The sequence below is a fragment of the Myotis brandtii genome, unplaced genomic scaffold, assembly GCF_000412655.1.
Source record: "Myotis brandtii unplaced genomic scaffold, ASM41265v1 scaffold125, whole genome shotgun sequence".
NCBI lineage: Eukaryota > Metazoa > Chordata > Mammalia > Chiroptera > Vespertilionidae > Myotis > Myotis brandtii.
The window spans coordinates 10881267-10892839 of NW_005354385.1; the positions used below are offsets into that span (position 1 = coordinate 10881267).

Here is an 11573-nt window from a genome sequence, read left to right on the forward strand (position 1 = left end):
GAACCCTCTGAAATTATACACAAATATTGTGTGTGTATAGTTTTGTGAAAAGATATTCACAAAAATACACAACTTTCATCAGATTCTCAAAGGGACCACAAATGATCCCAAAGAGCTGACAATTGCTGAGAGTTCCCGGTGCCGCTGAGGCCTTGAGCTTCGTGTTCCCAGCACATTGCAGACCTGACGTCAGTTAGCTGACCACCTCGTTGGTGACAACCAGGTCACCAAGTGTCCCTCCATAGGAGCCACCCTCCCTGCCCAATCTGAGGATTCTGGTAGTAAAGTTGTCAGACTTGATTTTGACAGCTTGTTTTGGGCAATTAATGCCCTTTCATTGCTCATGGAAACAGTAATTTCAGGTGACAAGATTGTTATGTGCTGCTTGTTAATGGGGCCTCTGGGTCGAGAAAACACCACTGAGATTGTTCTGCCCTGTTCTTTCCCATCTCTGGCATCACCCTTGAAATCTCCAGATAAAATGTTTAGTCAGCTCCCACTCTGAGAGCTACAGAGCGCAGTTTCCTTTCATCCCTCTTCCAAGGGAAGGATTAGAGAAAAGCTTGCAGCCTTTCCTTGCAGCCGCCAGCCCTGGCCAGGCTCCACCACAAGCTTGCTGATCATTAACTTGAAAAGCTGGGGAATTTTCTAGCCCTTCCATTTGCTTGTTTACCCATCCAGCCAAGTTGCTTTACAACCAAGTGAGTTTTGAATAAAGAGGGTCCCTGGTGATGAAATATTTGGCTCAGTTCACGTCGCATATTTCCATTCCTTTTCACGTCACTGAACAAGAGGGTTCGTTTGACCGATGGGTCAGGGCAGGTCTGCCTAATGGTTCACCACGTGCCAGCTCAGGTGACAGGTGGATGGAAGGGAGGTAACTCTTCTTAGCAGTTTAGGAAGCTGGGAATTGGGTGGCTATTTACTAGCTGTGCATACTGACTGGGTTGGCTCAGCTCATGTCGTATATTTCCATTCCTTTTCACGTCGCTGAACAGGAGGCTTCTTTGACCGATGAGTCAGGGCAGGTCTGCCTAATGGTTCACCACGTGCCAGCTCATGTGACAGGTGGATGGAAGGGAGGTAACTCTTCTTAGCAGTTTAGGAAGCTGGGAATTGGGTGGCTATTTACTAGCTGTGCATACTGACTGGGCCATGTGTTTGACCTCCCTAAGCCCTCATTTCATCATCTGTCAAAAGGGGATAAAAATAATAGCTAGCTCATGGTACAGCTGTAAGGACTCAGTGGTTTCGTAAATACCTGGCAGATAGCAAGAGCTCAGCGAAACTGAAAAGATAGCATCTATTATAAATACAGTTCATTTCTCCTTTCCAAACCCAGATCTTATAAAGAAGTCTGAAATAGTGGGGAGGTTAAAGAAATAAATATAACACTCCAGCCCAACTTTATCTCCATGCCCTCGAAGCTTGTTAACATAGCCACATCTCATCCCATCAACCCTGAAATCCTTTTCTAAAATGCCGCAGACGAAGATAGAGATGATTACACTATCAGTTCAAATTGCTTGACACCGATTTCATTGTGTATGACCACATTGCTTGCAATCAAAGATTTCATGTGAAACTGACAATAAAGAATTTGTAGGAGACCCGTTTTCTCTCTCTGGTTCTCCTTGATGAAACAAACCAAAGACATTACCATCGTGGTGACTTTTCACAAGAGTTTCAGGGTTGTTTTTTAGCAAAAGGTGTCTGTTCTTTTTCCCTACTTCCGCATCTGTCTTAGCATTTTATTCCCACTCTTTAGAAACTAAATGCTAATAAATTTGCTCCTTCATGGAGTTGATTCTCCTACTTAACTATTTCCTTTAATATTTTTCTTCTCAAATTTCATGAGGGCTCGTACTCACCTTTATTGCTATTTCCTTAGGTCTGCATTCATAGCTTTTGTTATTTATTTATTTATTTATTTATTTATTTATTCACATTCATAGCTTTTATATTTACTTTAATCTTCAGCCAGACTGCAGCAGGCAAACTAAACATTGCACCAAGATGTTGAATGTCATCTAGGAATAATGGCCAGCCCTGCAGTTATATCCTCGAGTCAGAAGAGCCTCATCTAACTGGGAACAGGATAGGAAACTGGAGCTCTGTGTGTCTTGAATGGCAAGGATCTCTCCTTGTTCTTGACAAGCTTTCCCTTACTCTAGCCAATTGTAGAGGCAAGGAGAACAGACAATGCTTAAAATTATTTCCATTAACTTATTTAGATGGGGTGTTTGGTAAGAGACCATGGAAATATGGGTGATACAGAAGGCTAGAGAGGTCCCTGGGTTGCATCTACATGACAGAGAAAATAACCCAAAGTACGTGTGTTAGGGACATTGGGATGTTTGGCTAATGTTTCTATACAAAAGATGAACCCATTTGTTCAGTAAAGGTGTTGCTTGCCCTCCTAGCTGCTGCGGTCTGTGTGACACTCCTGGACAGACTTGAATGTGACCAGATCAACTTGCCCCATGATATCCTGGTGGAGTACCAGCCACAGCCCCAGCTCCTAATCTCCAACTTCATCAAACAGCGGCTTGGACTGCGTGACCAGCCATCATAACTGGGCAGCCCAACTCTTCCCTGCAAGTTGTTATGTTGACATTACATATCATTTGTGGCATTTTCATAGAGTTCTCATCCACATGCTAAAATCATAATAGAGTGATTTTATAAAAACCCCTTTCTCCTAAAAAAATGAATTTATTTTAAAAGAATTTAATACATTCATTAAGTTCAGATTTTATTTTAGAAGTCAGTGTAATAATTAAACATTTAAAACTCCTGAACTGTGACATTTGGAGTTTCATATGCAGCATTAATTAAGCTCATATCAAAATAGATCAGCCATTTGTAGACACAGTTCCCGGTCACTGTTTCGGAAACCCATCCAGAAATTCATGATAGAATGTTGTCAGGCACCCTCGGTATTGGTCAAGTGACAGGAATAGATCATGCACACTCAAAATATTTACAGAAAAAAACTGTGCATGTAAGATAGGTCTACATTAAAAAGCAACCCTTTGGGAAATATGACCATACTTCTTTCTCCCCTTGCATGATCTCAGTGCACCACCGAGTAGGATTAGAGGCTTACGTTTGCCTATGTTTGTGGTTTTATCATGAAATATAATCATGTTTATTTTCAAATGAAAACCCTCAGTAATGCAAAGAAAGATTCTCATTTTTCTTCAGAAATCACAAATGATTCGACCATCTTCTAGCAATTTTTTTCCTTTGAAGGAGATATATTTTGAGGAGGCTGTATTTTTTATGTTATTTCCATATTTACCTAATAAATGGAGGAATTAGTCACAACTGACTTTAGACTTGAGTTCAAAACATTAAAGCCTTCCTTTTGTGTGACTTTGAAGCAGGTCCTGCCCACACCCTGCCTATCCTCCTATTCAGTTAGACCCTCTGGGGGGCAGTGTCCCTTAGAGGGTGCCTATGGGCTCTGAGTTGATGCTCCTGGGGCGGGGGGGGGGACGGCTCATCTAAAGCTGAAGCACTTAGGAGTTGGGGAGCGTGAATGGGGGATGGGTGCAGGAGGTCTAACAATCTTGTATAGTACATCATGTTGTGTATATATATTTATATGGTTGTGACTCAAAGTTTAATTTTAAGGCACCCCAATAACTGACCAAAGATCGGAGCTAAAAGTTAAGTAGAGTAATATTGTCATCATTAGTGGAGTATGCACTTTTCCCATCTTTTGTAGACCAAGTGGGAATAACCAAATGCTCTTCATAAGCTTTCAAACCCCAGAGGTTTGAACTTCTTTCTTGTCTGCTCCTAGAAAATCTTGATTTCTGTTTTATTGAGAGAAGAGGAGGCTATGGGAGAGACAGAAAAATGAAAAATTACGGTGAATCATCCTGTCAACTCCTGACTGGGAGCGTGTGTGCCTGTGCGGTGCATCTGCATAGGTTCATGTCTGTGTGTTTTCATGGTATCAGCTGCATAAGCCAGAAACTTGGAAACTTCTCTGGTGATTCTGTCTCCTTCTTTCCTACTCCAATCAATTGCCTAGACCTGTTGTTTGATTCTCCTAAATACTTCCCCATTTGTCCACCAATGGAAAGCCTTCCTGGTCCTCAAACAAGATTCCATTTACAGCCATGACCAGCTCTTCCACTTCCATGTTTCACTCCCAAATACCAACACAGTTGAAGTTTAATGATTACTTTTTGGTCCAAAATACACTAAATAACATTCCCTGGCTTATTTCTACCTAGTTATAGAGTATTATTTAGTACTTTGTACCCTGCAGGTGCTTAATAAGGACTATTCACTATCAGTCTCAAAACATCTCAAAGTCAGTTGGAATTTTCTTTCTTTCTTTTAAAAATATAGCTCCTGACATTTGGGACTCATTTTGCAAAAGGTTGATAAAAAACAAACAAACAAACAAAAAAACCTATGGACCCGCTCTGCAAGAAAAGGCACATTCATATGTCTACCCCTGAATTTGCATGTAATTTGAGTTCACATACCTTCCTCAGGCTGGGTCATGGCAGGATGTCTGTGTCCCCTGTCAAAGACCACAGTGGCTGTGGGTGGCCCCTGCCACACCCCTGCCTTCTCTAGATTCTTATAATTACTCGCCCTCCAGCCCCCTTGGATCAGGGCTGGTAGCAGCTGTTCCCAGCTGTACCATCCTTTGTTGTTCCCTAAATCCTGCTCACCCTTTGTAAACAGTCCCATCAGTAAGTTCTGTCAGTTCCCCAGTTTAATTGTGCCACTGATTCCTGCTGGGAACCAGAACACATTGGAGAACCCAAAATTTTTTTGAAAACCACTGACTTGAGAAACTGAAGTCATTCTATATGAAGATCTCCCCATTACATTATTTTTTCTACTGCAAAACAGAAGTTAGGATTATTGTTTTTAAACTGGTAGAGAACTTTTAAAAAGATAATCCTCTATAAAAATATGTATTCTTGCATTTAAAAGTCCCCATGGAACTCACCAGAGCTTGCAGCTTGAGAAACACGGGTTTTGATGTATTTCCCTAGCCGGGTGCTGGGCATCTCATGTATGATAGAATTGAAAGCTTGAGTCAAAGACAGATAAATGGCCTCTATTGCTTGCTTCCGAGCTACGTATCCCATCATTCTGTCACGGAAGGAAATTAAAGTTGTCTGGCCAATACTGCATTGCAGACAGCCACGCCATTCCTTGTCAGGATCCTGTGTGCCTCTAGACGTCTACGCACAAATATATTTTTTGAGGATTTGATCTACAATCTTCATTTCAGGATTAGAGATAAGTAAACTAATCTTTGGTTATTAGGCTCTCACTTTGTCCCTTTAAAAAAAATAATAAAGGAAGCAGGACTTTTCCTACATCTTCTAGGATGTTCTCTATCTTATAAGAATCTTGAAATGATATCCAGTGGCTCCACAACCCAACGTCTTCTAAGATGAATAACTGAAAGTACTTATAATGTTCAACCTGCTTTATTATTTATTTACTTAACAGTTTCCATTTCTCAGTTGCTTTTTTACTCCTTTCAAATAGGTGGTACTCAATATAGAATCAATTTAACATTTATTTCTCTAAAATTGAGCATAGCCATTTTCCCTTGAGAACAAAACCCCACCATTAGACCACTTCTTCCCTTCTGAAACTTCAAGCATGATTTAAATATTATTTTTTTTATAATATAGCATATATTTAAAAACCATCAGGCAAAAAACCTAGAAATGAATATCATATATTTTATAGAGAATTAGTCAAAATTATCCCACCAAAAGGTAGTTTCTTAGGATTATGTTCATTTTTTCTAAATTTCTAAAAATTCCTTGGAAAATATGTTATTCTCCATAAGTACCTTAATCAATAACATTGTGAAGCATTGGGCATACCAGTGTTAGAGAAACTATCAGAATAATCTGATTTTTTTTCCATCCCTTGTCAGAAAAGCAAAAATAGGCCTTTAAAAATATGGATTCTGCCCTAGCTGGTTTGGCTCAGTGGATAGAGTGTCAGCCTATGGACCGAAGGTCCCGGGTTCAATTCTGGTCAAGGGCACATGCCCGGGTTTCGGGCTGTGGGCTCAATTCCCAGTAGGGGGCATGCAGGAGGCAGCCGAACAATGATTCTCTTTCATCATTGATTTAAAAATATATATGGATTCTTCTTTTCATTTTCATATCACTTTATTTTTTATCTGAATCTAAGGTCCTTTGTATTTATATTTCTCCAGACACCACAACAAAAAACAAACAAACAAAAAACAAACACTAAAACAGAACGCTGTAGTAAATAAAATGTCACCAAATTCCCACTTACTCTGGGTAAACAATCAGCAGTGACCTCCAGCCCACCACTCAGATCTGTTGCCTACACTTCAGGGTCCTCCCGTCTCCCTCCTTCCATCGGGACTCCAGAGGTTTGACCCGTTACAGAGCTGGTTCCGTGATTAATGTAAGGTTTCGATCCATGGACCTACTCTAAGTAAACAGCAAAGGCTAGAACAGACATATTTGTAAAGGACTTTATGCAAGTTGCAATGCTAGGTGTTCTGAGAGAGCACGACAGTCACTTCCTTTAAATAATTCACAGCATACTAAATTTGAGGCACTCTGGCAAATACGTGGCTAACTATAATTAAAAATATAATCTGATAGACTCCAAAAGAGAGGTAGAAATGAAAGTGCTTTGAGGATTCAATAGAGGGAATAAGCATATGAAGGGGGAGGGATTTGAAAGGTTTCTTGGACAAGGTAGATATTTGAGATGATCTTTATTTAAGGATCATAATTTTAAAAGACTCTGGGGAGGACTTTGCCATCAAAGGGAAAGGCATGAAATAAGACAACGAAGGAACATTTAGGACATATGACTAGAATAGGAAAGACTCCTGTTTGGGTCTGGAACAGTAATTTGGGGTTCTATTATTTGGAGGAATAGTAAAGACTCCTGTTTGGCTGGGTCTGGAACAGTAATTTGGGGTTCTATTATTTGGAGCCTCAAAAGTCAGGTTAAGGAGATTGGACCTTATTCCTCCACAAAGGGAAGTGGTGCAAAGGCATAGAGCAGGACTGATCAGAAGTTTGTGGGAACTAAGTGGGAGGAGGAGGAGCAGGGTTGAGATAAGCACCAGCAACAAGAAACTGTGCCTGGGTGTGGATGACCAAGACTTGACCTTCCGCGGAGTTCCAGGTTAGGGGGAGGGCAAAGATGGGCTAAAGGTAAGCTGGGGCCACCAAAGACACCCTTTTCTTGTTAGACCCATCAGCTCCTCTGCTTGTGGAGGTCAGGGCCTTCAAATTTTCACCTAAGAAATCAAGCAGCTAACATATTTCAGAATAAAAATTTCCCCTTCATGTGAAGCTGGTGTGTTTCTAAAGTCTTTGCTTTTGTTAAAAGGCTCAGGAAGGTTCAGACATGACAGAGCCAGAGCTGCAGCTGTGGGAGAGATGGCATTTAAAGGGCTGATGAGTGAGAGATGTCAGCAATGATCTCAGTGTCTATGCAGATAAAACGCTTTATGGCTTTGTGACTAATCAAAAATCAGCTTACCCAAAAGGGTATAAAGTTCAATACATTATCAAGTAAAGGCTTAATAAAATTCAGACACATGCTAAACCATGGATGAACCTTGAGGACATTATGCTAAATGAAATAAGCCAGTCACAAAGGAACAAATGCTGTAGGAGTCCACTTATGTGAGATACTTTAAAGAGTCAAATTCATCGAGAAAGAAAGTAGAACAGAAGTTACTAGGGGCTGAGGGAAGGAAGAAGGGAGATTAGTGTTTAATGGGTGCAGAGTTTCAGCTGGGATGATAAAAAGTTCTGGAGAGGATGGTGGTGATGGTTGCACAATAATGTGACTGTACCTAATGGCACTAAACTATACTCTCAAAAAATGTTAAAATGGTAAAAACTCCTGTATGCATATTTTACTACAATAAAAAACAGTAAATCCTCAATGAGGTCTGTATTGTGGCTTTATAATACCGAATTCTAATTTACTAACTTTCAGGGAGAAAGTTCACACGATGTGGCCCGATGGCATCATGCCTGCTGGTTGGCATGTCTACAGGGGCTTCTTTGTTCTACAGGAGTGAAATGATCTAAGAAGGTTGCTTAGTGAGTGAGGAATCAGAGCAAAGGAATTGGGTATGGCAATGGCTACCAGGAGAGAGGCAGTTTTGCCTAATGCTCTCAACTTCGTTATAGGAATATATCTGCCAAGGAGGCCTGAGTCTTTGCATCAGCCAGTCTGCGCACCCTTCCTCAAGACAGCATAGCCAACCACAGTTATTTTGCAAAACACAGTTCATCAGAGTGAAGAATGCAGTGAGGAAATATGACTAACACATCAAAGCTATAAAAAAAGAATGATTAAATCTAAAATATTCACTAGAGAACAGAGAAGCGTGACACCAGGGAATATTTCTACAGGATTAAAATCTGTGATTTTTAAAATGAAATTTTCTTGCACCAGCCCAATATGCATTGCCCTTGGCATAAATGCTTGGGTGTCCCAATGACAGCAGAAGACCAATTAATAGCGCTATTTTTCTTTTCCGGTTGGTGAAGCACATATGGGACTCTGTAGGATCACAATATGCTACCAGAGAAGGAGAGTAACTGGTACAAAATGGAGGAAAATAATAAGAAAAAAATGAAAGTAAATACTGAGAGGGAAGGGAGACTAGGAAGAAAGGCAGACAGTTGTGAAATAGTGTGATGAGAAGGACCAAGTCTACTGGGAGTTGTACAAGATGGAGAGCTAGACACCCCAAAACACTGGAAGCATCTATCAAAACTCCACGATAGTTCCGGAAGAGAATCAAAGCTTGCTCATGAAAAGGAAGCGTAAAGCCAGAGTAGCGACGTGAGCAGCTACCTGATAACCTGGAGGCTTCAGTTTAAAGCTCATGGAGACATGAGGCCTCCATTTGGGTGAGTGAGGTGTGGGGACTAAGGCCCAAGAGGGGAAAAATCTGCCCACCTGGTCTTCATGATCCCTTTTTGGAGCTGGGAAGAGTCCCTATGGCTATTTTTAAAAGAAGGGGGTTTCATATTCATCATTAATTATGAAGCACAGTTTTATTCACTTAAAATGTCATTTAAAGATACCACTACTAAATCTTGTCTGTCTCTGTCTAGGCAACAAGGTGGGGTGTGGAGGAGAGACATAGAATTCCCTGAGAGATCCAAACTGTATTTGATCCTTTTTTAGGCTTGGGATTTACAATTTTTATTATATTCCATAAAACCCCATTTCAAGATATGAACAGAAAATTTGGCTCTAGAACAGAGTGTTCCTGGCACTCCTGGCATAAGCACACGCAAAATCATTTGGGGGAACACAGACACACCAACTAGGCAGCGGATTCTCACAAAATAAGCAGCTTCGGTAAAGGTGAGCTCACAATAAAAAGTGACAGAAGAAGCAGGTAACATTCGTGTGTGAGGCACAGACAGTGGACACAAGGTGCAAGAGAATTAAATGCAAAAACATGTGTTACTAGAAAGGGACTTAGAAAGGGACTACAAAGAAAATAACTTTAAAATGAGTAGCACTCTAATAGGAATAATTAAAGCATAGAGATAAGAAATGCAAAACGACAAGGCTACTTTGGATGATGTTGATGATAATAATAATATATATATAGCACTGAGCACTTGCTAGGTATTTTTCTAAATGCTCTGCAATTGTTAATTCATTTAATCCTCACAACAACCCTGTCATTACTGCATTATAAGGTATTAGTATTTTTCTGTTTTATAGATGAGAAAACGGAGGCACAGAGAGATTAACTAAATTGTACCAGGCCACAGATCTAATAAGGACGGGGATGAAATTTGCAGACATTCTTTATCAAATGTCTTAGTTCCTTTCAGGCTGCTGTAGCAAAAATACCATGGACTGGGGTGGCTTAAACAACAAACATCCATTTCTCACAGTTCTACTGGTGGGGAAAACTAAGATTAAGGTGCTGATAGACTCGGTGTCTGGTGCAGGCCCACTTCCAGGTTCATAGACAGCCGTATTTTCACTGTAACCTCACATGGCAGAAGGGGCAAGGTTGCTCTCTGGGGTCTCTTTTACAAGGGCACTAAAACCATTGTATCTGGACTCTCCCTTTATGATTTAACCATCTCCTAGAAGCCCCATTGCCTAATACCATCACATTGGAGGTTAAGATTTCAACATATGCTGTTTGGGAGAACACAAACTTTCAGTCTATAGTACCAGAATACAGGTTGTTAAACACTACACTAAACCAAAAAACAAATTTTACTTCCAAGTAAAATTTCAAATTTGAAAATTATAAAAATGAAAAAAATTGTAATTGTAAAGAACACTTGGTCAATGAGTTAAATAGCACATTAAGCACAGCTGAAGAACAAATTAGTGAAGTATAAAATAGAACTGAAAAAAAAATCTGAAAATGCAGCACCGAAAGAAAAAGAGATTGAAAATATAAAAGTGAGAGTAAGAAACAAAAAATAAAATGAGAAGACCCAACATATTTCTAAAAGAAATTGCAGAAAGAGAGAATAGAGAGAACAATAAAGAGGCAATATTTAAAAATGTACTGACTAAGAAATTTCCAGAACTGGTACAAGATACGAATATTTAAGAAGCACAGTATAAAGGTAAATCACACATGAGAATATTGCAGTGAAACTATTAAATGAAACTAAAAGAAAATGTTAAAAGCAAACATAAAAAAGAGAGAGGGGGATTCCCTACAAATGAATAGATCAGCAGCATATATCTCAATAGAATCTAAAAGATAATATCTTTAGATTATCTAAGGAGAAACCAAGATGGCGGCATAGGTAAACACCTGAAATTGCTGCCTTACACAACCACTTCAAAACTACAACTAAAAAACAAAACAGACATCATCCAGGACCACAGGAAGGCTGGCTGAGTAGAAATTCTACAACTAGAAGGAAAGAGAAAAGCACACTGAGACTCAGAGGAGGTGCGGAAGTAAAGTGCAGAGGGATGGAGGCGCACTCGGAAAGGGCTGGCAACTGAGTACGCCGGTGTCTTTTTCAATCGGGAGGGAGTCTCAAGCTCCCGACGGCTCTGAACTCCAGTTCCGCGAGTCCCTGGGGACCCAGACTCATACAGGGAGAAACTGGACTGTCTGGCATCGGGCGGAACTCGAGGGCGGCTTTCTCTCAGAGGTGCTTGCAGCAATTACCGGGACACTGAGACGCAGGGCCTCTTAGGGTAGGACTGAGGAGCAGCCATAGCTGCTTGCTCCACCCTGTTGATTCCCTGAGACCCCGCCCCACCCAAGCTGCTAGCAGAGGCTTTTGCATATGAATGGGCTGGCCCTTTGAGATCTAAAATTACCTAACAAACTGCAGCTGGGTCAGAGAGACCCAGAACATCCAAAAGAAGGCCCAAGGCCCCACAGCAGCTTGCATTGCTTCACAGCTGGGCCTCATCTGGGCACCTCCAAACCCCAAACAAAGAAGAGGAATCTGCAGATCTCTCCATAGCTCCTGCTGGGTAGCCTCAGGCAGAGTCTAAATTAGCACCTCCTTAGAGATCCAAGAGCCAATGTACCCAGT

At 40.7% G+C, this 11573-nt stretch overlaps 1 protein-coding gene across 1 annotated transcript in view; it reads left to right on the forward strand.

The window, feature by feature from the left end:
• Nucleotides 1-3487, forward strand: part of UPP2 (uridine phosphorylase 2) — a 32204-nt gene extending 28717 nt beyond the window's left edge. Inside the window, 1 exon segment of the mRNA XM_014534080.1 lies at nt 2424-3487. Coding sequence (XP_014389566.1) covers nt 2424-2575 — 152 coding nt within the window. The 3' untranslated portion in view covers nt 2576-3487.
• Nucleotides 3488-11573: the final 8086 nt, after the last annotated feature.